The following is a 27,772-nucleotide window of genomic DNA, read 5'->3' on the forward strand; positions in this document are numbered from 1 at the left end:
AGCCAGACCCACGTGACACGTTCGTCCAATCAGCTGCAAGTCAGGGGCGTGGAGCATCAACCATGGATGTATGACGTCACGACACCACGCTTCAGCCGTGTCGCATAAATGGATCAGCACTGTTACCGCTCGCTCTCCTTCACTGACGGGCACTGACGTCACTCACTTAAAGCGTAACTCTCGCCAAACTGAGACCCAGCTTCTTATTGTGAATGTATGCGGCATTGACGGCAAAATAGGTTACACGATATTTCTTTCTGAATGACAGGTGCAAGATTTGGAAATCGATTTTTTTACATTTAAATCTGCATTGATGTCAAAACCTAGAAACTTTCGAAAAACATTTATCAATATTTATTCGTGTTAAAATGACATATAAACATCTTTTCCTATTCTATTTTGCCTGGAAACGTTTCCAACATGTTCACGTGACAAAGAGGTGTCTGTTCTATATCTAGCATGCTAATTTTGGGCAGCAGGCAGCGTGTAAGCTCTAACCTGTTAACATGGGAGCCGAAATAAAAATGGCTACGCCATGCAGCTGACACGCTCGCGCGACGCATCCAGTGTGTAGCCGGCCTCAGAAGGCTCAACACAACATAAAACTTTGCTACAAGTATCACCAGGGGCTCTACACATTAACTCAAGCATTGACAACATTGTTTGTGTACACAGTTTACTAAAAAGGTTTTGAATGACTCACTTTTGCAGTTGTTTACGCTATCCGCCATCTTTTCAATCAAAAAGTGCACGCCTACGAATGTGAATGAATGGACTCCATAGGAGGAAATATAATTCTTATACGAGGCTCCTTTCTCAACTACAAGGTCAATATTCTTTTTCACTAACAACAAAACAACAAATTATCCGTGCATTTTTATGGAACTAAGTTTTAGGAGCTTTCCATCTTTACTCTCCTCCCTGTTACATTGCTGTTTTTGACTGGCGAGATGGACGGCGACCGGAAAAACCAACTGCTACAATGAGTTGTTAAAACTTTTTCTTTTTAGTAAACTCTGTGTACACAAACAATGTTCAAGCAAAGTTTCACGCTGTGTCGAGCCTTCTTAATGTTTTACAAATAGTGATTTTGATGCTATCATAGAAGTGCCCCTAGCACTCCCCGTTCAAAAGGCCATTTGACCCAGAACGAGAATACGGTAAGTCACCCTGCCATTATCGCTCCAACTTACCCTACTCTCCTAAAGGGGTTGTGGTTAACCACGGTGAAACATTGTGTGTGTGTGTGTGGTGTTGTGTGTGTGTGTGTAAGATGTTGATGTAAAGTATACTTGTGTTGATGGCATTTTTGTGCTTGTAATTTCGTGTGTGTGGGCTGTGTTGGTTTGTGTGTGTGTGGTGTGGTGTGTACTGGCACCAACCATAGGCAACCTAATCGAAGGAATAGAACTTCACACTTTATTGCAACTGTTCTTCTAGACCATTTTCATTAGGAGCATCAGCATCTTTAGTACTTTTTCGCAGTTTGTGCAGCGTTGTGTTGTGCATGGCATGGGCCAATTGCAAGCAAGTGCAAGTGTAGCACTTCACAACCACAACACGTTTTGTCCACGACCATCTGTTTACATGCAAAATATGAGAGGAACAACAAAAATCTCATTGAAGCTTATTTCCTTTTCATTATTACATTTTCAGTTCAATCAGATAGATGTAATTAAGTTAACAAAGCTTTGCTGCAGCTGTGTTTGGTGTTGTTGTGGTTTGTGTGTGTCAAATTTGTGTGCGATTCGTGGCTGATTTTGCAGTGGGTGTGTGGAGCCTGTGACAGTGCAACCACAAACACGGTTTGTGTGTCTCACCGTCCTCTGTTTACCAGCATGCAAAAATTGCAGGAGGTATCTAATCAATAAAATCCCTTTATAGGAGAGCTGCTGGTATTTCTGCTTTTGCATTAATTACATAGTCATTTCCATATCAATTATAGAAATCAGAGATCATGTAATTAAGGTTTAACCAAACAGCACCTGCTGCCGCTGTGCTGTTGTGTGTGTGTGTGTGTGTGTGTGTGTGTGTGGTGTGTGTGTGTTGTGTGTGTGTGTGTGTGTGTGTGTGTGTGTGTATGCGTCAGTCCTAATCTAATCTTGGCCTTTGACAGGACTCACCCTCATCAATCCTGAGCTGTCGGAATTCAGCTTTTTTTTTGTTTTTGTTTATAGGGGTGGTGGTGTTTGGAAGGGGGCGTCATATGAAATGTTGTCATGGCGATCAAATTGATTGGCAGCGATGCCTGATTAGAACGGAAGAATAGGAGACAGGTGGAAGGAGGCGGGCTGTACATCTAAAGGAACAGATTGGGACAAAGTGAGGACTCGCTGGGTGTCAGGAGGGGAGCCACTGCCTGTTGGCTCTGGTTTTACCTTGTAAAAGAAGAAAACCAGTAATTACTCTACGGTCCACCGAGGGTATTCTGAGATTTACAGGGTTTGAAACAATATTGCCAGATGTCCTTGTGTTTTGCTTTTAATGTAACTAAACTGAATTGATATTCAGAAATTTGGTATAGTGACAGATTAATACTGACAAGGTCCAGAGGCTCTGACCACAGAGGGACAATGTGTGCGGGGAGTTTTTCGTAATGTTGGTAGGCCACCTGTGAGGAAAAGATGAATGGAGCGGAGAGGAAGATCGAATAATTCCAGGGTCAGAGGAAGCCAAGTGTAAGGAATCATGGGAAGAAAAATGCACAGAGGAAAAGGGACATGGTAGGAAAGGAGATGAGGAAGGAGCGAGGGGGAGACTGACACTAGTCTCCTGCCTCCTCCCCTGCACTTCTTGTTCCATTTCCTTTCTTCTCTTAATTCTCCCTCTTTGCCCTATTCACTCTTGTCAGTCTTACTGTTAACAATTTACTTTCATCAATATTTCTTAAAAAAACAAATAACATCCTCAAATCACTTCTGGTGGTGTGTGGTCAACCAGTAATGTTGAAATATAAATGTCCATATCCAATGTCTTCAAGTACTGAACGGCCTTGTCAGCCGCTAAGACGTCTCCATCTTGGAACCGGTTTCCCAGCTCAGGTCTCAGTTGAGAAATCATATATATCATCCTCTACGTTATCATCCCAGTTGTCTTTGGATGGGTCTTCATCCAGCCCCGTCCAATCTTCGGCTGGGAATTCTTCAAACTCATCATCCTCCTCCAGTAAGCCGAGGTCCACTGTCACTGTTTCCTGTTTGACATGTTAGCGGTGTTACTGCTGTGTTGCTGTGACCTGTACCTTCTTCATTGAGGTCAACTCTACACTTACATGCAAACAGGCCTGGTCAGTGAAAGTGGGCTGGGATTGCCTCCACACGGGTCTTGCAGACTGTTCTCCGACTTTTCAAATATCGACGCTCTTTGCATCAGATACCGATGCACTAAGCGCTCACGTGGACATACGTGCACTCCCGGCCAAACTGGCTATCCAAATAAAGACCAGTGAAGCTCTGCTTACACGCGCAGAGGGTGTGTGACTTCATTTTCTGCAACGGATGCCATTACTTCATTAAATATTTATGTAGAAAAAATATATTTACTGCTATATTAATGTTCTGGATATCGAGTACAGCACCTTTTTTAATGTTTTTTATTAATTCAAATAGCTTGGAGAAAAATCATGATTTAGCATTTTATAAGTAAAACTTCACAATACTGCTGACCATTTCCTGAAGCATTACCTTTTTATTTTAAAGTGGCTATATGTAACTTTCAGTTTGTGTTGATTCTAGCGGCGGCTTTGGACAAAAGCTTTGGACACCTGCTGTCGTCAAAGGTCTTTTCTTCATGTTGCTGTATTGCCTGAGTTAGTGTTACTGGGAGGTCATATAGTTGTGATGAATGTTTTGCTCAGACAGAAAATCCTTCATTTACAGAATATGTTACGAATGCATTGTTGCATTTCAGGTGTTGAATACGGACACTTAGCCTGGATCGTGAGCTAAGCCGGGTGTCACTGTGTCACGGGCCAAAGCATTAAGAGTTTGTTTTAGCAACCGACGTAATGATAACTTGTATTAAAATAGTGTGTTTTATGAAACCAAGGGACGCTTTACACAATTACAGTGGGACAAGCGAAAAGAAAATAGTAGGCCAACACAAACACGGACTGAAAAGAAATAAAACGGGGCACTAAATGGAAAGGGGACATAATTGAAATTTTAAAAATCCTTTTAGATCCTGTATTTTTCTCCATTTATTAAAAGCCTGACAACGATTCTCTTTCCGTTTTAGCTTTTAGTTGTGTCTCCAGTATCAGCCATAACTACAACAGAAAATGTCTAAAATAAAAGGAAATACAATTAGGCCTATGTAAAGATATCTCCTGCTACCTTTTACCTGGCTGCTTAGGCTTTTCTGGTGTTACGCCGTAATCTGTGACCCCTCAGAATGCGTTACTGTAGCAATGTTCTACTGATGTAAATCATTTAGTGACTTTGTGGGGGAAATGGGACCTGGGCAGAGGGATTAATAAAAACTATATTTAAATAGCGTTCTTTTCACTGTTAGTCTAATTTGCTGTTACACCTCAAATTACAGAATCAGAAACATTAAAGTTACATACACTACCGGTCAAAAGTTTAGGGTCACTTACAAATTTTAGGATTTTTCTAAGGAGATACGGTCGTAGACATGCAACAAAAAGACAAAAGAAGATCTAAACAGACTCAGCACCTCGGGTTTTTAAGTGATCAGCTTTGTTTTATTTAGAAGTCAGTTGCACTATGACGCCACTAGATGGCAGAAGTAAACTGGATATACGGTCTGTCCCTCAACTGGTGCAGCTTCATGTTTTGGGGCATCACACACGGCGTACTCTTTGTATTTTGGGCATTACACATAGAGACACTTATTTTTCTCTCTGTAGAACTGCACTCCAGAGATCTTGAATCATTGACTGTAGTTTGTGTCAGAGGACATGAAAGAGATAAAATAGTACCAATGTTCTCCTATCTATACAAATTGTGTTTGTAGTGCCCGCACTGCCAAACCTGCGGCTGTTGTACTTCACACTTCACAGATGGCAGCTTCTGTTATTTGGAGACTTACCTAAATGGTTGCAAGGGATTTCAACCTGAGCTATTTTTGTAACTCTGATCAAGAAATGCTGCAGACTCATCACGTCTCTCCCTTATGTAATTGTTACGATCACTAGAAAGGCCTCCTTTTTAAACAGCCAATTGAGAGCAAAGTGTTGCTTTGCCTACACACTGCTGTGCTTACGAAGAGCCGCTGTACACAACAGCAGTGATTGTCAATCTGCCATTCCCAGTGGGTGTGACAGTGATATTCACTGCTGACTCTGTGGTTTCGGAACTACTCTGAACTGCTGTTCATACCCCCAAGCTGGTGACGGAGCAGTGTCAGTGACACTCATGGCATATTTACACAGAACTCTGGTCTACATGGTTCCCTTGAATACAGAGCCAAATCAGATGAGCCCTTTCGATGAGGTGGCAGGCTGCCTGAGCCACACCACGGTGTGGTCATGAAGCCTGCTCTTGGTTTGTTACCTGCCATATGGCTTTACCAATCAGTGCTCTCTCTGCTGGTGCAGTGCCAGTCAAGGGGGGGGGGGAAGCTCTCTCCGAACTTGCTCTATCCTCCCTGCTCTACTAGCCAAGTGTCAGGAGGGAAATGATGATGGCAAACTGTCCACCAGACATTACACCTACTGAGGGTGTACACAAGATCAAGAAAACTCTAAAATACAGTTTGAGTGATAGACCTGCAACAATTTTTTAAATATTAGTTTAGTGGACTTTAGTACATTAAAATGAAGCTTTTGTCAGAGATGTATTGATTTAACTTTGATGGTCATTTCTGAATCTGCAGTTTGTGGTGTTGGATTGCATTATGCTCTTAATAGATGCTTGTTATAATTCTCGCGTCCTGTAAAGATATTGACCTGCTTGCATGATAAATTGCTCATGAAAACTGTTGTTTCTCTTCATACTGTCCATCATCAGCACTAATTTAAATACAAATTCCATTGCTTATCCTGTTCATTAGGACACGTGATTCAATCTGAACGGTGTGTTCTCGGAGCATCACTGAGCTGTGCGGTCCTGTGGTGTTGCTCTGAGTTGACTATGTGCTGCAGTGCAGTGTTGAGTTCTGCTGTGCGTGTACACTCACTCAAAGTACTGCAAGATAAGCCTACGGGGGGCACTGTGATCCATGGTGTAATCAGTATTATGGATTAGTCCTAATCCTACCACACTTGTTGTCTTTGTCCTGTTAGTCCTTTACATTTTTTTCCTGTAAGACACAACTGATGTTGGTTATTGTAAGAAATTGTTCTTTTATGTTGGTTGGTTAGAGGCTCCTATATGAACACGTTTAAACAGGTTACTACCAAGAGCTTTCATGTTTGACTGTAGACCCATGCAGCAAATGTTCCTGTCCCTCTTTGTTACAGTACCCCCTATTAATCAATAGAGGGTGCTGTCTGACCTTCAGTCTTCCTTACTCGGATGTTTTTTTGCCTTTCCAATTGATCTTCTGGGACAATGAGAGATATAACTATGAAAATTTAACCTCAGTTACAATGACCAAAATGATCACGGTTTTCGGTATTATTGTGGTATTTTTTAAAGTTCGTTCAATTTTTTAAGAAAGCACTCATAGGCCTACACAAGCTGAATTAGTTTCTAAAAGTGTAACAGTGTTTATTAGATTACAAAAACGTAGGCAATAGGCTTGTAAAAACAATTGAAAACTGGCCGGCTGTAGGGGGTCTGGTAAGAACTTGAACCAGAGATGTCTGACTTTGAGATCCAGGAAGATCTATTTACAACTCCAACTATGAAGTTGTATTTGACATTAAATGTGAAGTTAGATGTGGTTCTGAAATATAAGCAAATAATAATGCACATTAATAAGCGTCTGCCTTGCTATGAATACCATTTACCAAAACTAAATGTTTACATTAATTTCTCTGTAATAATTAACATGTAACATATTGCTTAGTAACACAACCTGAGAATAAGTCACATCTATTACAGCACACATATCCATAACGGAGCAAACAGTAATAGCACCTTTAATAGCCAAGCACGTGGAGTCACAAGCTAGTCTGTTGAATGGTGATTGCATGTTGCTAACAAATGTGCTATCACAACCTGAGTATCAACAAGTGGCTGCACAAGTAATATTAAACAATCTGCACATCTATCAGCAATGCAGTAAGAAACAGCAACAGCAATATTATCAAGGCAATAATCTCTCTCCTTCTTCAAATAAATGTCATGTTGTAACAAGGGCTAAATGTATCCACATCGTAGCAGAACACTTGGCAGGAGATCAAAGCGATGACTCTCGTCACAGATTTGTCAATCATCTCAGGAGAGAGCAAATGTTACTGTTGTAACTATGGGCTTTTTTTACACGGCTGATAAATGCCCTGAGTGCTGTCATCCCCACCTTCCAACATCATTCCAACTTCAAGAAAAGAAACACACGTTGTAGGCCTGCCGCATCAGCCTCAGGAGCCTCGGTTGACGCTGGGAAAGATTAAACACAGGGTTTCCGCGCCGTGGTAATCCACCACAATAATAAGGATATTTTAAATGAAAAGGGGAATTGTCACCGTCAACATTTCTACCGTGGTTTACCGTTACACCGGTAATTGTTACGTCCCTAGTGACGCCCAACCATAATCTGTTTCACATGGTTAAACGGGCAGTGTTATGATCATTTAAACCACTTAAAATCACAAAATGGGCCACAGTGTTCATAATGTAGTAGCACAAATACCGCAAGGGTTTTGGTTCATCCCATCATCTCATTTTGTCTGATATTACTAACACCGCTGCTAAAATACCTCTATAAGCCACAGTTGATGGTGCAGAGGATGGCACAGGCCTGCAGAATACTGTATCTCACTGTAGGCTGTGGATCTCTGCCAATAAAACGCACTAGAGACTTTGAAATATTGAGGTGGATTCAACATGAGCGGCATAGTAAAACCCGGCAGCGTCTGCTGTATCTCTACATGAGCTACTGCTGCGGCTGATATGTTACTATGACTGATACTAAGTAGCCATAACTAAAAGATGCATTAGTAGCTTTCCTGTCATCATGACTGAATAAATGAAATGTTTGTTTGAGAAATATTCTCCATGCCTGTGCATCCATGTGACCTGTCCATGATAATGATGATGACTAAATTAGAGCAGGAAATGAGAATATTTTCCCAAGAGTTTCACCTGTGTGGTGTGGGTGTAAGTAGAATGAGACAAGAATGACTGGCTGGAAAGTCCCTAAGGGGCCTTAAAAGTGAGCATCCACTAGATGACCATGCATATTATGCTTAAATCTTTCTCACTCTTATACTAACATCCACTGCTCACGTTTAAAGCAAAGTGTACAACTCTTTATTTGTGTTCAAGATGACTTGGTGTTTTATTTGTCAGACCTTGCATAAGAGCAGCCAGTAGATGGTATGTTACTGAAGATCTTGTAGGTTGTATCTCAGCTCAAAGTTGAAGCACACATACTTTTCAGTTTTCAGTTTTCTCTAGTTTCAAAACTAAGGGATAATTTGGGTGTTTCACCTGCCAGGCCTAGGAGATATCATTAAAACCCACTGAACATGGAGCATTGAAACCATTTAGTCTGAGTGATGAGATGGTAGTATTATGCTGACAAAAGCATTTCTGAACTAACTGGGTTCAGTTCCACAGAGGGTAAAATACCAGTGTTCTCTAAAAGAACTTGGACGCCTTTGGTGGACACTGCTTTGTTGTCAATAAGCTTTTGATTGACCATCTCTGTTGTCACTGTTGTCATGCCTACAAAATAAAGTATTATATGGAGTAGAGAAAGATGATATCAAAACTGACACTGCTATACTTATGAACCTTTTCATGTACAAAGTGCATATGGTTCAGAAGCCTTTACAGTGTGCCTTTTGTTCTTTCTGGTCTAAATTGTATTTCATTTTAAAACCTTGTGCACAATAACAGTGGGACAGTGTCAAGAATATTGTTGGACTTAATGACAAAGCAAGGAAGAAGACATTTTTAGAACGTTTTACGGCAGACTCTGCACTGGCACAGGAGTTTAACAAGTTTTATTCTAGGTTTGATGTCCACAATTAAAGTAAAGAAACGGGCGAATTAAGGGACAGTCTAATTAACTCTGGTCTTTTAACTCCTTTTATTTCTGAACGCAATGTTGTGAACACTTTTAAACAGCAAGTCTTGTACTAGCCCGGGCCCCGACAACATTAGCAGCCACATGCTGACACACTGTGCGGATCAGTTAGGCTTCATTTTTTATCATATTTTTAACCTGTCTTTGTGCAAACAAAGAGTCCCAAACTTGTGGAAACAATCTACAATTATTCCCATTGCAAAAGGCAACCACCCAAAAATTCTGATGACTATAGACCTGTGGCTCTAACCTCATTAGTTATGAAGTCCCTTGAAAAACTGATAAAGAAAGAACTGCGGGGTAGGATTGAACACCTCCTCGACCCCCTGCAGTTTGCATACAGAGCCAACAGGGGGGTGCAGGATGCTACCATAACTCTGCTCAACCTCACATCCAAGCATTTAGAGGGTAACAAAAACCATGTCAGACTGCTGTTGTGATTTCTCGTCTGCCTTCAACACCATCCAGCCCCATTTATTGGTGTCGAAGCTCATAGAAAATTTTGGGTTGGACTGCAATCTGGTGGGCTGGATTTTGGACTAACAGGACACAGAGAGTGAGAGTAAATGGACATCTTTCTGGAATATCTGTGACATCAACCGGCTCCCCTCAAGGCTGTGTTCTCTCTCCTCTTTTATATATTATGTACACTAATGACCGCCGCAGTGAACTGACCAATAACTACATTGTAAAGTTTGCTGATGATACAGTCATAGTAAGTTTAATGGACACCACTGAAACATCTCACGGCCAGCACTACCCTATTTTTTAAAACTGGTGCAAAGAAGCCTTTTTAGACTTAAATGTTACAAAGACGAAGGACATGTGCATTGATTTTAGACGTCACCATCCAACTCTTGGAAAGACAATTATAGATGGAATAGAGGTTGAAATTGTTGAATCATAGAAGTACTTGGGAATCATCATTGATAACAAGTTGACCTTTGAAACTAAACACAGACATGATGAGTAAGAAAAGTCAGCAGCGTCTCTTCTGTCTGAGAAAGCTAGCTAAGTTTCAAGTGGACAGATCCCTGATGACATTGTTTTATAAATCTTTTGAGTCTGTCTTTACCTTTTCATGTATTTGCTGGTATGCTTCTCTGAATTTAAAAATGAAAAACAAATTAGCAACGGTAATTAAAGTTAGCAGCAAAATCATTGGGATTCAGCAGATGACACCAACTGATCTGTACAATAGACATGTGCTTAAAAAGGCAGAATCCATCATGTCCGATAGTTCTCACCCTCTAAATGCAGAATTTAATTTGCTGCCTTCCGGTTCCAGTTTCAGTCAGCCACCAGCCAAAACTAATAGGTACAAATTCTCCTTCGTCCCCTCTGCTATCTCTCTGCTTAACTCTGGAAAGACTAGGTAACGTCGGCACATAAGGTACACTGGGGTTTAAACTTTTAATGTTGTGGCATTTATTTTCTCCATTTGGTTTGCTACTGCAGCAAAATGAATCGCCCCTTGGGGACAAATAAAGGTTTTTGAACTTTAACTTTGAATAAATGTGCCCAGTGCCAATCCTATTTTTGAGAGACTCAATAAATTGATCCCCTTTAGTTCTTAGAATCATACAAGTTATTTTGGAGGAAGAAAATGTGTAACTCTTGGTGTTAGATGGGAAAATATTTGGTACATTTTTACACCAGTGGTGTAAAGGTGTAGTGTGACTACTTTAATACATAACATTTGTAAGCCCTGTTCACACCTGGTATTGACATCTGTCCCGAGTAATCTGATTACAATCTGACAGCTCCAAGTCATGGATGTATTATAGGAGCTGGGTGCAACATGTATGGCGGAGCCCCGTTCATTCCCATGAGAGGAAAGAGGAAAGGTTTCTAAGCTTCTGCATTTACCTCTATGATATTTGACCACTGACTATATACAGTAGAGATGAGTGGGAAAAAAAATCGACAATCGTATGTATCTTAATTCTTTTCCTCTTTTTTTTTGACCACTTATTTTGTATTCAGTTTTTTACCAATAATTCACTTAAATTAATTAAAAAAAATTTTAAAAATTTTCTGTTGATACGGTAACGTCCAGCAGCATCAAATCCGTTTCCAGCAAAACAGATCGAAAGCAGAAAATACATGTTATGTACTTTTTTTCCAAATTAAATAAATGTCAGGACTGTGTGCATTTGTTTTTATAAGTTTTTAGAAATGTCTCATGATATATTTTCTCTAGAAGTATATTATTCAACTTTTGTTTTTTATTAAAGCAGGAAAAGAAAATCGTTTACTGAAACTATCAAATTGCTATGAATGAAAATCACAATACACATCCAATCGGCATCTACTGTATGTGTCATGAAAGAATCAATTTGGGACAAAGGCATATCGTCCCAGCCCTAATTTGCAGTAGCGTTTCTCCCGTAATGCCTCAGGCCATGTAAACTAGCAAACTGCGTTCTGTAACTGTTGACTGCACGTTAAGAAAATTCTGCTGGACTTCTACTCTAAAGGGTTGCATCTTATAATGTTCTTTATTACAAAATATCTCATTTAGTACAAGATTATCATGGAGCACACAGAAACGGCGCTCTGCTACTGTAAAGAAATAGAATATTCTCAGTTTGTTTTGTACACAATTCATTTTTCTTTTTTAAGCGCTTTAAGACACATTAATTACTAAATTAGCCTATGTCATGCAAGAGAGACAATAAAAAAAGGAATGCTCCGTTGTCATATTTACAATTAAGTTAACACTAGATTGCCACAGCCCACACCATTATTCGTTGTCTCCGCAGCTAAATTGACACATTTGCGTGATGGACACACGCACATTGCTACAATGAATGGATAGAAACTTATTTGCATGCCAATATTCACTCACATGCGAGTGATATGGCTCACCTGAGATACAACACGCACGTGCATAGTGTGCTCTTACAGGGGAAAAATACTTTTTCTGGGCTTTGGAAAAGTTGTTCAAAGATTAAAAAGCCATGGTTTCAAAATATACTATAGATATAGCCATAATCCCCCATGTTTGCAGTTGAGGTGTTCCGGCAGCGATTTTACAGACCTCTCTTTTTACAGTGGTGGCCTGTGGCGGAAATCCTTTCTGACCCACGGGGGTATTTTTGTATTGCTATACTTCGAGTGGCCATTGGACAAAACCAGCTGAGCACTGTAAGTGGGGGCCTGCTCTATAGTTACGAATTGTAACTCCGAAGTCTATGAGCATAGGTGTAGCCCTCTAAGAGCTGATGCTATTAGGTTTATCCCTTCACGCATTGTATAGGCTTTGCCTATACAAAATAAAACCCCCTTTTTTGCTTCATAAAATGTACCTGAATTTGTAGGATATTACTACAGAAATTCCTATTCTTACGTCACAACATGATCTGCTGTTGTGACGTCTGCCGTTTCTATATGTTACGTAGTGTTGAAAACCCTCTATAAGGTGTTGTGACTAATGACTAAGTGCTGGAAACTTAATTTAACGACTATTTCGGACTTATATAAACACTGGGCCAGTGTAACAATCAGAGTTAATTTAACAAATTATTTAGCTGTATACACTTGACCAGTTACATAACTGTCTAGTGTTATATCCAGAGGGTCTGGATTTGACAGTGAGGTTACATACAGTAGCTTTTCATGTGTTGAATAGGCTGCCTGTTCTGTCTCCTCACTGTGGTGAGTATGCATGTTGGTGTGCGATGGTGTACGTGTGTGGCTCTGTCGTGTCCCCTTCACTGTTTTTAGAGGAGCACTGGAGCGGCTAATATGCTGGCGGGTGCTGGCCGTCACACTAAAGAGAACTTGGGCAGTAGCTGTGTTTCTTTCTCCCCCCAGGTCCACACAACATATCCCTTTGTGTCCCAGGCAGGACCACCCCAGGGACAGTCGATATACACTGGGTGCACTCTGAACACAAAGATAGGCTTATGTGGGTTTAAGTCCATTCCGGTGGTTTAGCATGTTTAAGCAGCAATTATGTGTATGAAATATAAGTGCACGTTCAGATTCTCGACACAATGCTGGTTGTGAAACATGACATTGTCACTATTTGTATCTAATCCGTGCTCATAAATCGAGGTTTGCGTAGTTGCCATGAAATTACAGATGCTAAAATTACTTACATTTAAAGGATCAATGTTCATTCTTGACCTTGGCAACAGCAGTTTAATGCCAACATAGATGAGAAGCCCCTAAAGAACTCAGAATAAACGGACATTTTAACATCTAAAATTCAACGACAACTGGGCAAACTTCATCTGCTGAAAAGATCATGTGATTTCATCAAAAGCATGTTTCTCCAATCAATTTCTGAGATCTCTAATGGTAGCATTGTCACACTCACAAAAGTGCTAATAAATTTGTGAGGATTTCATTAAGTGGATCCATGTATGGCATTTGTTTTGATTAGTGAAATGTGTCAAAATTAACAGTTTTTTTTTGTTTTGTTTTCAAGCAGTGAAACCAACCCCAGAACCGCTACTAAATGTGCTTCTCAACTGCCATTTCCAAGGTCAATATGAATTTTGAACTTCAGATCAGTATTTAATTTCTCTTGCTGGCTAATTTATGATATGTTTGTCCTGTTTTAAATACATTATAACAAGTTAAATGCACTGGACTGTTGGCTGATTAGTTGGTTGATCCTTTGGTTAGCTGTCGTTGGTTGTTGTAGCTGTTGTCAGGTTAAAGACATTTATTGAAAATTTCAAATTTTTTAGATTGATTTAACAATCATTGGTTTCCGTAACATGTCAGTATGGAGCAGCAACTTGCATAAGTTACATAATTGGTACATGGTAATGCAGTTGCCATCAGTGCGCAAAATATGCTCTTGTCACTGTATCCCAGGCCAACTCATGTCAGGATTGAAGGCCGCCAAAAAGCCCAGCATCAAAAAGACTTTGAAACGGGCTGTTCTGTAAAAGCATTTCTCTAGCTATTAAGCTACCATGTTGCTTGTCAGTACGTGGTCGGTGTGAAATGCCCTCTTCTCCTCGGGGTTTCTCCAGGTTCAGCCTCGGATGATTCCATCTGCACGTTTGTTTGTTTTCCTCGTCTCTCTCTCTACCAAAGAGCCTGGATTACCACTCTTGGTTCCTTAGCGTAAGGAGGAGTGAGCCCTCAAGTCGGCCACATGATCTCTGTGCGGGAAGGCGGGACTCTTGGCGTAGCCTACCACAGAGTGCAGAAAAAGAGCCGCGTGAGGAGAAAACGCTAGTTGAGTTAGGAAAAAAAAAAAAGTTTTAAAGCCAAACGCAACAGCTGCAGTGTGGAAGCATTTCGGAATCAAACCGCATTATCTAACCTGACGAGCTGGTATGTCGCATTTGATGTAAAACAGTAGCAACTAAACACGGCAACGCAACAAACAACAACAGACGGGCCGTCTCCGTCTTCCCGACAGTACACAATTACTGGGGCGTTTAGTCGACAAAGTAGTAGAAGATGCGAAAAGTGCGAAATGGTGTGCACTCACTTTGTCAAATAACTGGCATTTCAACAAATTCTCTCTCTCATATCCTTGGTGCACATCCTTGGTGTTTACATCTGTTATATATTCTTTTGGTTGTGTGTGTGGTTTTTAATTTCCATTTTATTTATTGTTTTTGATTGTGTTTTGTTTTTTTTATTCCAGTGCATTATTTGTTAACAGAGACTAAGAGTCCACGACGATATTATCGTTTATAGCAATTATTTCTGGGACAATGTATCGTCCAGCAAAATTTGTTGTTGTGACAGGCCTACTTAGAACCAGTACAGTCAGTCCCGCTGGTAATTCATTTAGATACATTCCCCAGGTGTTTGATAATGTATGGATCTCTTGCCACAGAGCTGTCAGACCGTCAGTATTTGTGTTTGTTTGTGTCATAGCTAGGCCACATGAGCACATGAGCGAGTGATTTGTTTAATAGCATTGCAGACAGAAAGCAGTATCACCAGTCCTATTCATTAGTATGGTGCAGTATGGAGAGAGAGAGAGAGAGCTGCTATCAGATCAGGGAATCCAAGAGAGAGAGAGACAGACAGACAGGGCTGTCTCTAAAAGATAATAATCTTAATTTTGGTAATATCATTTTGGCATTAAATATTCCATGCAGCCAAGAAACACCCTGATTTTAATATTCTCAGGAGCACTTTTCATTTAAGTTGGGCTTAATATCATGAGTCATTCAACTCATAACTGTTTTGACCTAAAATTACTGTAAGAATTAGGAAAATATATGACGCATTGAGACAATTGGATGGAGAGTGATAACATCCTGCTGGTTTTTGTACATTTTCCAATGGGATTCTCTATAGTAAGTAATGGAGGAGAGAAAAACAAGCCAGGAATTAAGATGTGGCTGCAGAATGCCATTCACCAGCTGTCCCGTGTGTGTGTGTGTTGGTGTGTGTGTGTGTGTGTGTGTGTGTGTGTGTGTGTGTGTGTGTGTGTGTGTGTGTGTGTGTGTGTGTGTGTGTGTGTGTGTGTGTGTGTGTGTGTGTGTGTGTGTGTGTGTGTGTGTGTGTGTGTGTGTGTGTGTGTGTGCGCGCACACTAAAGCATGTGTCCTGGCATGCGTGTGGATCATGTGTGTGCTTGTGTGTCTCCTGTATCAATGTGAACGTTGCATGTGATGTATAGTGAGCTGGGCAAAGAGAGATGTTAAAGGATTTTTTTATGCCTGCGTCAGCAGCTTTGCAGGGAGGGAAGGACAGAGGGAGGGAAGGAGAAGGAGAGAGGCAGAGCAATACCAGTAAACAGGTGCTGGCTCCATCAGCCCCTCTCTCCCTATGCACCTCTTTCTCACTGCGCACATATCCACACATACAGTGTACATGAGCACTAGACACAGAAGCCACTTATACTATAGTACATACATTTATATCACATATGTCTTTTATTGTACACAAATCTATAACAGGGGATCAGGGAAAGAGGTGAAAAGGAATGCAGATAACCAGAAACAGAAGTTAGTAAAGCAAAGCTTTTGATATCAATTTATCACACTTTACAACAGACAGTCAGGGAGTGATATGAAAGAGCCTGTTATTGCTCACAGCCTCACTCTAATAAACACAAGCACACTGCACCAACATCCTTGCAGGGCTACCAATCCTTTCTGCTGCAGCGCCTAAACAGTAGAGAGGGAGAAGCGAGCAGCAAGAGAGTGAGAGTAAACGAGTAAGAAGCAGCTTTTTTTCCCCCCTCATGCATGTTTTAGATTATTATTTTATTTCCTCTGTTATCCGTGTGAGTGATTGCGTGATTGGCTGGGGTGATGAAGGCTTCCTTGTGCAGCCTAGCGATCCTCCACAGATGGACACACAGCAGGACTATGAGATGCTGAGAAATTAAATACAGGAAAAGGAAACAAAATCAATGAAATGAGAGGAAGGAGAGCTGACTTAAGTTCAAAGCTGCTCTGGATATTACTTAACTGACTGTCAGTTTATCCCTCTTGACTCTTTGTTGAGGGTGGGGTGGGTCGAAGCAGTTTCACCGAATGTCAAAGGAGTGAAGGGAAGAGCGATGTAGAAAAGCAAAACGAGTCAAAAAGAGGGAAAACCTGTTTACTCTTATTTGCCTTTTTTTCTTCTTCACAGAGAAAGGGGGAGACCAGAGAGGAAGGCAGCAGAAACATTTGAGGGAAGTGTATGTGAGCGATTGCAAGAGGGAGAGTGTGGAGTGTGCGAGCATTGGAGAGAGAGGGAGAGAGAGAGCAGCGCTGCAGTAGCATCCCACAGCAGACGGTTGAGGACTGCCGATGTGTGTGTGACTGCACTGCTGAAGAAGAAGAAGAGGAGGAGGAGGAGGCAGAGGGTGAGCACGCTCGCAGACTCTGCAGGGCCATTGAGGAACACAGAGCAGCAGCGGCAGTGCTAGTGTTGGCCGGCACCAGGTAAAGGTCCCAGCGCTGTTGCCCCGCAGATCACCGCCGTAGGATCTGGACACGCCAACGCCGCCCAAACCCCCACTACCAACGCCATGGCACAAGCCGCCAAACATCTCCGCAAGAACAAGGATTTAGAAGCCCAGCTAGAACAGGAGCGCAAAGAGAAGGAGGAGGAGAGGAACAAAAAAAGGAGTCGCTCACGGGATAAAAAACGCAAGGTACTGGGTCTATTCACAGGTGGGGTAGTCAGGGGTGGACTGATGGGGGTAGGGTGGGGAGGGAGGGGTGGCTGGAGAGGGGGGCAGGAAGGTTGAGAGCCCCCCCCCCTTCTTTCTCTGTCATGCTAAGCTGTGGTCAGTGGTGCCGGGGCACACATGGAAACTCAGTCAGTGTTTCTACTGTGTGTACACACAGTCTCCCTGGCACACATGTATGTCCTGTGCATACAGACATGGGGAAACGGTACAACACACTGCATGCTTTCCTGCTCCTCTCGACTGCTTAATACCTGCCTTAATGACTGCCCTCTCTGATAAGGCAGTGTAGTACTATACCTCCCAGTGTCTCTGTCCCTCTCTACCTCTCTGTCTCGTCCCCTCTCTCTGTCTTTGTTTTCACACTGCGATATGGTGATCTAAATGTCACTACTCACCAATTATCCACGAGTAAAGTAAGCTTGCTACTTTCCGCAGTCTGTTCTCATCCTTTCAGCTTTTCCTTTTAGGTGGCATTTTAATGACTGCAGAGCAAAACCTGCAAACGTGTGTCTGAGTGAGAAGTCCCAAGCAGAGCTGAAGTGACTGGCAGGGCTCGTTGTAAACAATACGTCTCTGCTCTGCCATTCACCGACTGTAGGGATGTATAACTAAGCTGCAGAGTCTACTTCATTCCTTTGGCCTCTCATTGGATTTCACTCAAACTCATTAATAAAAATGAGTCATCCCCAGATTTTGCTTGTGTGTATTGGTGGCAAATTGGTCCTCAGCAACTGAGTATGAGTCCAGCCGCCCTGCGAGCCTGCACCGTGCCAGGCTGGCTGTAAACCAATCTGGTGCTGATGCAGTAGAGACAGTGTTATGGACAGAAACACAGTACCGCTTCCACTTTCACAGTGAAGGGAGCGGGGCAGAAAGGCTGGAGAGAGTAGATTATTTTATTTTTTGTGAACAGGGGGAAAGGTGATATGACTCGGATACACCTGGAGTAGATAGCTCAGTAGAGGTTTGCTCATCAGCTTTTTTTGTGTAAGAGTTGGGCAAAATTGTTTCATCACTGACACACACATACCACCACACTGTCTGCAATGACATGAGCCAACGAGTTACTGTAAGGTTTCTCCATATTTTCCACCTCTAACCGCTCTAGGAGACAGGTCTTATCAACCTTTTGCTAAAAGGACCCCGGGATTGTGAAAGTCGGTGCAGAGATGTGTGCATGTGCGCGTGTGTGCAAGTGCTTTATGTGCATGTCTGGCAAGATGAGATTCAAGAAGGGAAAGCCTGCAGCTCTAACAGTATGGATAAAGCAGGGATAGGATTTCTTGCGAGGGTACTAATGCATCCCAACTTTGACTGAAAGTGTACGGTTTTCATACATGAGGTTTCAGAGGATCCCATATCACTTACGTAACCATGCAGCTTAAGTCTTTCAAATAAGCTTCCTGACTCCCCTCCAGCTCCCCCTCCCAACCTCTCTTCCTTTTTTTTTTAACACTGGCTTACAGCCATTCCTGGTTTCTGGAGCAGATGTTAACACTGGGGGAATTTGCTCTCTTTCTCTCCAGTGCCCTCTTTGTTTCCTCTCTGATGCCCGCAGCTACATAGTCAAATTCTACAGTCTGTAATTTAGAAGTTCCCTTGCATTGCATGGGGGTTAACCAAACCACCGTCACACTTGGGTTGTTTTCTTTCCTTGCCACTCGACACCTGTTTTTAATGAATTGTTTCATCAGCTGTCTTGTGTGTTGACCTGTACCTCAGGAGTGTCCCTAAACTCGCGGAGCAGCAAAGGTCAACATTTTTCTCGGTGAAAAACCTTTTAGTTTTTTATTCAACCCTATACATTTTGCTCACACACATGCACACTCACCAGTTTCTTTCTGTATCATTTTGTTAGCTGCAAACCAAGCTTTTGTTATGTTTCATTCTTCACCAGATGCATTCATTGTGCACAATTGATGTTTTGAGTTATTATAAATCAGTCATAGCTTATTCTCTTGATTTACATGTCTTGCGCAATGAATTGTTACAAAAATGACATGAAATGTGGTTGATTCGTTATTGCTGGTATTTTTAGTTGCAGTAGCAGAAGCACAGGGCTCTGAAAGGAAGACGGTGGCACCAGGTTACTTTAGACTGTCACCTGGGTATTTAGTTTGGTTGGTTTATGGCCTCTAGGGGCTACTAGCTAGACTCTTAAAAGTCAAAAACAGGTTATTTTCTAGTAATATATTTTAGTTTTGCATCTTTTAATGACATTCATTTAATTTCTTACCCTCTTTATTGTTTTAATCCCTTTAATGTACTATTTGTGGCTAACGTATGTTGGTGATTTACGTGATTAGTTCCATCCCTGTGGGGACACAAATCTTTGTCCGCTAATGAATGTTCAGAGTCATAAAGCTAACAATTCGTTATCAAAGGGGGATAGTGCCATTTTAATTGGCTTCATGGTGTGGTGGTGTTCTACAGCTCAGGTCAGTTGCTGAGCAGTGGCTAATGCTGTCCTCAAATTACTGTTATTGATGAGTTTGGTCCTCTTGAAAAATGAGCATTGTCAGGATGTGAACAAAGGCCGATTGTCCTAGCCAGCACTTATTTTCACCTCATTCTGTATGTGGGTTTGTGTCTACATCTATAGCTGCTATAGCGTGAAGTGGCCTACCTTGGGAAAATGGTCCTGAAGTATGAAGTACTGCTTTGCTGTATTTGTGTTGTTTGTCTCACATCAGCATGGCAGATAAAAACGTATCTAGTGTGATTTTTATTTTAGGCCATTTACTTATTTAAAGACTGAGGATTATTTCAAGGTCATGGACAATGTTAAACTGGCATTAATTTCTAAACGGACTGTTAGAAGATTGAAAATTAAGTTCATGAACTCGCCAGGTAAACAAACTAAATTTATCTTGTGAGCTGGTTCAGTTGGACTCTTTAAACTATTTAGTTTCCTCCTGTTACCTATTGTTGTGATTAGGGCTTCAGCCAAAAATGGATTTTCATCAATCAATCTTCTTTTTATTATTAATAATGTCCAAAAAAACTGTTTATGGAGGTTATTATCAAAGAAGACTAAAAAACACACAGCAAGTATTTCAATTTGAGAGGCTGGAACCAGTGAATTGTTGGCATTTTTGCAAATAAAAGACAAATCAATTTATCAGAATTGGTGCATGTTTTTCTTTTGGACAAACCATCCAAATATAAGCAACACAGATTGTAATGCTGCAGTTTGTTCCTGCCAACAATGTGGTTAAATTTAGTTGTAATCTGACAATTATTTTCTTTTTGAATCATTATTAAATGAATTGTCTGGTCTATAAAATGTAAAAAATTGTGAAAATGGCCAAAGGAGATGTCGGATGTTTTGTCTTAATAGTACAAAACACAAAGATATTCCATTTACAGTAATTTACTGTTAAATAAGACAAAAGAAGTAGCTAACACTAACATTTGAGAAGCTGGAAGCATAAAATCTAAAAAATCAAATGAGATAAACAAATATTAAACAGTTCATTAGTTTTCTGCCGTAGCTCTATAAAACTGTGTTGATGTGAAGTGTTGCAAGATCATGTGTAAAGTCTGTTTGATACAGCTAAAAGATCAACATTTGTGTGCACATCCAGGTTCTGTTAAGTCAAGCTTGTCCACTACCTGCAAGGCAGTGAAGTGCAGAGAAAGCCTTAGCAGCTGAGGACTGACCATTTAGTGGTGCTGCTACTCGGACTCATCAATACAATAAGTCTGGTTAGGATGCACTATGGCTCCATTGTTGCTTTATATTGTCCAGCACTCAGAGGTGTTGGCTGCAGCTGCATATCACAGCCCATCAGGCATCTTAAAGATAAACGTCAGCCGCATAGACTTTCAGATTCCTAAACAACGGCCATGGTGCAGGACTGTGCGGCCAACATGGCTGCCAGTGAACATGGCAAAGGTGAAAGTAATATCTAAGTTCTATCTCCTTCATATAAAGCAGAGGTGGCGGCAGTGGATCAGCATTCCAGCCTCGTCTCTGTCTGCCCTCCAAAATCTCTTACCCTCCATGCCTTAACAGGAAGCGGAGCCTTCACTGAGGTGAATGTGTCGGTGTCTGAGACAGATTGGTACTGTATCGCTGCAGGTGTTGGGGCTGTGTTTGTGTGCATGCATGACTGTGTGTTTTGAGTGTGTGTCCAGGTTTGGTGCAGTGGATTAGGGGTGCTGCAGCAGTGACTAAGCCCATCAGAGCCAACTACAGCAACCTATCTGCTAATCAGTCCTGCTTATCTGTACCCTCACTAGCTTCTGTGATCAAAGTGATGAATTTTAAATTAAACATTAACACAATAAATAAACCATTCTTCAGGTCAAACTGTTAATCAATGTCATTAGCTGCTACAACATGTAAATAGTATGTATGGGTGTGGATCTTTGTCTCTCATCTTGAACTTGCCTTCAGTCGACATCTATGTAAACAGTGGCTTCTGACTCCCCCTTTTCATGGGTTTCACTGACTGATAATAGCTGGTCCTTCCAACAAGGGCTGCAACGATTATTGCTTGTTATATTATATATTATATTATATATATTTTTTAAATATGCTTGAAAACAATTCACTATCTTGCTAACTGTTTGATGAGAAGATCAATACCACTCAAGCTGCCGGGCTATTTCTTGGCCCGAGCAATAACTTCCTGGAGTCCCTGTTGGTTGCCTGGCAACCTCACGGTGACGACCAAACTTCAGGATTCACTGCTCTCGGCACAACCAGCTGTAATACCACCATTGTTTTATACTTTGTTTCTGTACAGATTAAGCAAACAAGATATGTAATGTGTTAATCAGTGGACTTTAGAGGTGCTGCTTTGGTATCTTTGGAAGGAGCTAGGCTGGCTGTTACACCCTAATCTTTGATTATTGAGAGAATGAAGTAGAAGATACATTGGCTTATTCATAGGTTCTGTATTTTTTAATTAGGGGGAACAATGTGGAAAAACCCCGCTCTTTTATTCACTATGTATTCTAAGAGAAATTGGATATTTTACTTTTCATTCCTCTGCAGTTGGGATTTTCTGGAGTTTCTGTATGTAGGTATGTAGTTGCTGTATGTAGTTGCTGTATAACTGCATTTTATTGGATTTCCACATAGATCTTACACATCTTAGTTAAGATTATTATTAGCCTTCATAAGGTGTGTGTGTGTGTGTGTGTGGGGGGGGGGTTAGATGGACCTGTGGAACCCCTTAGACAGATGACTCAGGAGGTGTTGTCAATGCACTCACTCACGTTGATGGAGCCTGGCAGTGAGTCCAGCTCCTTACCTCTACAGTAAGTGCTGCTGGGGCGGGTTGGCCGGGAGCTGTAGCCTACTCTGCTTTAATTAAAGCTGGGCAGCCAGGCACACGTGAGGCCAATTCACCAACCCCCACCTCTCTCCTCCAACCTCCTCCGTTTACCAGGGCGATGGCAGGTCTTAGTTTATGAGTGATTCCAAAGCAGATACCCCACCTTACCTCACCCAATCAGGTTGATTTGATTAGAGAGATGAGATGACTCCCCTCTTTAAAAGTTATTCTCCAATCTTTGTTAAAATAGAAGAAGAAAAATGAAATAAACAAGAGCAATATAACTCAAGCATCCAGAAGGAACTCCTTCTCTGCAGGGGTTTGGCTTCCCCAAAACCCCAAAGCCGGAGGATATTTTTAAATTGTTGTAGTGATGGAGATATTCTACCATGTTTTCAATTTCATCCTAACTGTAGTGACTCATTTCATTTTAAGACTGAAGCCATTAGCACCCGCTTATTTTGTGCTGTTATCTCTGTAATCAAAGAAAGCCTGCAAGACACATTTATTGGTGTGCTTCCCAGCTGATGATTGTAAATGAAGCTGAACTGACACGTAGGACTGCAGTGCTTTCAGCAAAGCATTAGTCTCCTAACAGGTTTGTGTAAACCTCCAAAACACATTAACACTAGCAGCATCTGTCTGTGTTCGCCTCCCACTGCACTGTTAAATCTGTTTATTCGTGAGACAGCACATGAAATGATGTGTCGTATTGTGAGGGGCTTCCTTAGATTTCCCTCCTAGTGCCTCCCTTCATCTTCCTCTCTATCTCTCTCCTTGGCCGATTGCGCTAATCTCTCCACCCAATTGTTATTCTAATAGTGCAGCTGTTACATAACTCCCTGAAAGCAGAATTGTTAGATCAGGGTTATTGAAATGGATCCTCATCATGCCCAAATAAAAGGGCCAAGAGAGAAAGAAAGAATGAGGCAATCTTCTTAGAGGAATTTTATAGGTCATTGCTGGACAGCTTGTTGTGAAAAAAAGCTTCTGGTGTCTGTTACCCAACCTGAGCTCTTTTCCTTTAAGCTCCTTCTAGTTGATGAGAAAGGAGAGAGGAAAGGACAGGAGGTGGTATAGGGAGCTTAGTGCGGTTTGATGTCCAGGTACTTTGACTCCTGCCTTGATAGCCTCAGACTCTGCAAACATCTTTTGGACTGATATGTGCTATAGCTAGGAGCCTCTGCAATGTACAACCTACCACTTACTGTATTGATCTGCCTTTGTTATTCTCTGTAGAGAGAGATCTTATTTGTCCTGTATGTTTGTCTCTACACAACAGGGCATATAATTTACTGTAAAACAATAGGTGTTTGTTGCAATTTGATGCATTTTTCTATGCTCATCCACCTTTTACTGACCTTATGATTTTGTCTCTGTCATTCTTTTTCATTCATGCTTAAGCTCACTAAAAGAGCCTAAATGAGTAAAATGATGCTTACAGAGATCTTTCCTGTTTTTAGCCATGCTAGCGGCATGGCGTGGATGATGGCTATGTTGGTCTCTTAGTCTGTCCACCACTTTGGACTTTGTACAGATATTCGTGGTCATCAGAGGATTTTTCCTACTGACCTGGACGATTCCCTGACATCTAACGCCACCTAGGGCTGAACGCGTTTGGAAAATAATCTAATTGCGATTGCGATTTAATATGCGATTATTTTTTAAGCTCTTTGTCTTTTGTATTATTCAACAAAGAAAAGCAATAAATTATTGTATAGTATGAACAGCACAAGATTAGATAGATTCAACTGTTCTTGTCTGGAGGCCAGGCCTGTATGTGATGATGAAATTAGGTGATGCATGTATTTTTATGAATGAACCCTTTTATTTAACTACTTCAACCACAGTAGTATATTTAGCACTGACCAAGCCTGGTGTAAACAAACATTCATATGAAAAAAATCACACAAACTAAAGTTCAGATTGCAGAAATATAAAAACAATTATGTGGCTTTACCACATTGGATTTTCTGTGAGTTGTGAAAGCTCCCTGAACGTCATTTATCAGAGTCTGGTTGTTAGCCCACTCCGTAGCAGTCTCCTCCGCTCTATATCTTTATAACGGAGCTAGCTAACCGGAGCTAACCGCTAATCAGAGTTAATTGTTGTTAACAGAGCCTTCAGTTCTCCGTGCCTGTATCCATTGACTGCATGTATGGACTCAAGCCTGAATAAAACCCTTCATTTTATTAAAATGGCTGTCAAAGTTTTAAACTACAACTCAGAGTTGTTTGAATGACAGAACTGTGCTCAGGGTATGCTTTATATACTGATTTCTCACAAGTTACGTGACCAAATTGCAGCCTTTGCGATTAGGAAATCACGTATTAACAAATCGCGATATTATTGCAAATGCAATTAATTGTTCGTCCCTAGCGCCACCATAAGGTTGATATTTTTGTTTTGTTTGTCTGTGAAATATCTTAACTATCTTTGACTTTTAATCTTTTTTACTTTTTTAGTGATACAAATGTTGGCATGCTTAGTTCACCAAACTAAGATTGTGAACATGTTACACATGTCACCCTAACCCTATACCTGGTTAACAACAGCATGTTAGCATTGTCATTAACCATGCTGATGTAAGATGTTTGTGTTCAAGGCGAGCACGCCAGTGTAGGACTGCATTTGTTTGTGTGTGGGAAGCACCTTATGTGTTAGTGTTCGGTGTGAAGATGAGCGCTCAGACTGGAATATAGCCCACGGGTAGAGCCATAGAATAGGAGAGTGAAAGCATAAAGGAGTGAAATATCAGGAGTGTGGGTGATCCCAGGGTAACTCTGTGCCCTTTTCCTTTGTATTGAATGACCGGTGTTTTATTTACCTGATTGATATGATTTCTTTGTTTCTGTCTACCGGGGGGAAGAGGAATAATTCAATTCAAAACCCAGCAGCACAGTGGGTCATTACAGCAGCGCAGCTTCCCGGCTGTAATTCTCAGTTTCACTTCTCGGAGTACGGACAATAGAGAGTCTGATTCATTTAATGCGATGGGAAGGAAAAGATTTAGTTCATGATTGGAGTCTGAATTTCCTGACTGAATTAAACCTGCATAGTTCAAAGTGGCATCTTAAAAAACAGTATATATGTAATAGCAGCTTAGAAGGGCTTGTGAGGATGGGATTCAAGTTGTTTTTATGACTAATGGGTAACAGATGATGACATTACAAGACCTGGACTTTAGCCTTGGTTGGTGCCTTGGAGTACCACTTCATGCTCCCTTATGACAAGTCTTACTTAGTGGAGTGCAGATTTCTTGAGTCATCTAATCCTGCGTGTCAAGTGTCATAGTGTTGTAGCATCATGGACCTGTTATTAAAAGCTTAGCGATTTGTCAACCCCTTCATCTGAATCCCCCCGGAAGCAGAGGTGGTGTCACTTTGATTTGATCCTCTTCCTCATCCCATCCAGCAAGCACACAGCAATGCTCTGCTCTCCAGGAGAATGGCCAATAACCTAACAGGGCCTTAATTAATTTATTCATTCATGCTTATGTTGCAGGTGCCACATGTGCAGTAGCACTAGTAAGCATTATTTAATTACATTGGCTGAAATATTGTGGTTTTTCTTTGCCTGTAACTAACAATGCGTTTATAAAACGATTACTGACCGTTTTCACACTGCAAAATGCAGTGTAGAGGCTAGGACCGGGTACCGAATTCTGTACTTTTTTTGGGCACTGACTAGGGTTGGTTTGACTCAATATCGTTATCGCAGTATCACGTTGCTCAATATTATATCTAGGGGTGCAAGATATATCGACTCAATATCATTATTGCTATATATGGAAAGTGTCGCGAAGGGTATCCAACATTTTGTTTATTTTGTGGAGTGATACGTGCCGTCCGTTGACTGTGTGGCTTAAATGTGTTTGATGTAGATCCTGCTCCGAAATCAGGGTAGCAGCTGTCGCCATGGTCCCGCTACACGTTCTGTGATGCCATGTTCAACTGCTACACTGCGGTGCCCTGCTACGTCCTGCTACGTCCTGCTACGTCCTGCTACGTCCTGCTGTGCCTTGTAATGCCGCACAGCGTCCTGCTATGCCATGAACTACTACAAAGAACTGCTACAAACTACTAATTTTTTCTATTTTTGTTATTGCCACTCTTCATTCTAACCCCAACCGGCCCGTCAGACACCGCCTACCAAGAGCCTGGGTCTGACCGAGGTTTCTGCCTAAAAGGAAGTTTTTCCTCGCCACTGTCGCACTGTTGCTTGCTCTGGAGGAAACTATTAGAACTGTTGGGTCCTTGTAAATTCTGGAGTGTGGTCTATCTGTAAAGTGTCTTGAGATAACTCTTGTTATGAATTGATACTATAAATAAAATTGAATTGAATTGAATTGCTTGAAACGTTCTAATGATCATCATATCATTGGCCAGTGGCTGTGTGGCTCTATGTTAGTGCACGTCAGCGCACGGGTCCACTACGTGACAATCCTTATGGAGCATATTTCAACAGAGCGACAGTGTAAGTGAAGAAATAGATAGACAACAAAACAGAAACAATCAGAAGCGTAAGAAAAGTTGTCTATAAAAAAAATAAAATACCGAAACCAAATTTCAGGTAAAAATGTGAACAGTACCCAACCCTAGTAGAGGCACAGTCAATCTTTTCTGTAAATTCGTTTTATAAATCATATTCAATTCTCAAACTTTGGAAATGTGATAATGATTTATTGATGTAAAATGCTACAAATGGAGTAGCCCCTCTTTTCAAATGAACCTGTTCCATCACTAACACAGATGGGTTCTGATTGCAAGCACTATTTTGGGTCCACCTTAGTAAAATCACCACAGTTATTAAGCTTTAAGTCTAACAATTTTCTCTTTATTAGTTTCATATCAAACATTGGGCCTCATTCACTAATATGTGCGTGTAAATATTCTTAAATTTGCCCACAATATAATTGCGGCCGCAGAATTACGGCCAGATTCATGACACGTGCGCACTGGCCAATTCTGTTGTTACCACTGTGTCGTATGTGAGTAAATTAGAAACATTCTAAATGGTCAGGCGTGTGCTCGCTATTTGCAATCAGCATCCTGCCATCATGAAGAAAACGGTTCTAAAGAGAAATGGGTAACACTTTACTTGAAGGGGTGTGCATAAGGCTGACATAACACTGTCATAACCATGACATGATACATATCATACACATAAAGTACTATTTATGAATATTTGTGACTGTGATGAAG

At 41.2% G+C, this 27,772-nt stretch overlaps 1 protein-coding gene and 2 long non-coding RNA genes across 5 annotated transcripts in view; 1 reads left to right on the forward strand and 2 right to left on the reverse strand.

Annotated features, from left to right (window-relative positions):
• Positions 1–27,772, reverse strand: LOC116689336 (uncharacterized). The gene is made up of 3 exons (XR_004331971.1): positions 27,763–27,772; positions 26,784–26,794; positions 1–132 (listed from the first exon to the last, which is right to left on the reverse strand). It is a non-coding gene; the product is annotated as an uncharacterized LOC116689336 (long non-coding RNA).
• Positions 4,775–14,582, reverse strand: LOC116689337 (uncharacterized). The gene is made up of 3 exons (XR_004331972.1): positions 14,528–14,582; positions 11,630–11,631; positions 4,775–4,787 (listed from the first exon to the last, which is right to left on the reverse strand). It is a non-coding gene; the product is annotated as an uncharacterized LOC116689337 (long non-coding RNA).
• The window catches only part of ank1a (ankyrin 1, erythrocytic a), a 96,327-nt gene continuing 85,670 nt past the window's right edge, over positions 17,116–27,772 (forward strand). For all 3 annotated transcript variants that reach the window (XM_032515833.1, XM_032515835.1, XM_032515836.1), the window contains exon 1: positions 17,116–17,241. In XM_032515833.1, coding sequence (XP_032371724.1) covers positions 17,116–17,241 — 126 coding nt within the window. The remainder of the gene's footprint in view (positions 17,242–27,772) is intronic.

Source organism: Etheostoma spectabile, chromosome 5, assembly GCF_008692095.1.
Source record: "Etheostoma spectabile isolate EspeVRDwgs_2016 chromosome 5, UIUC_Espe_1.0, whole genome shotgun sequence".
In the NCBI taxonomy this organism is placed as follows: Eukaryota; Metazoa; Chordata; class Actinopteri; order Perciformes; family Percidae; genus Etheostoma; species Etheostoma spectabile.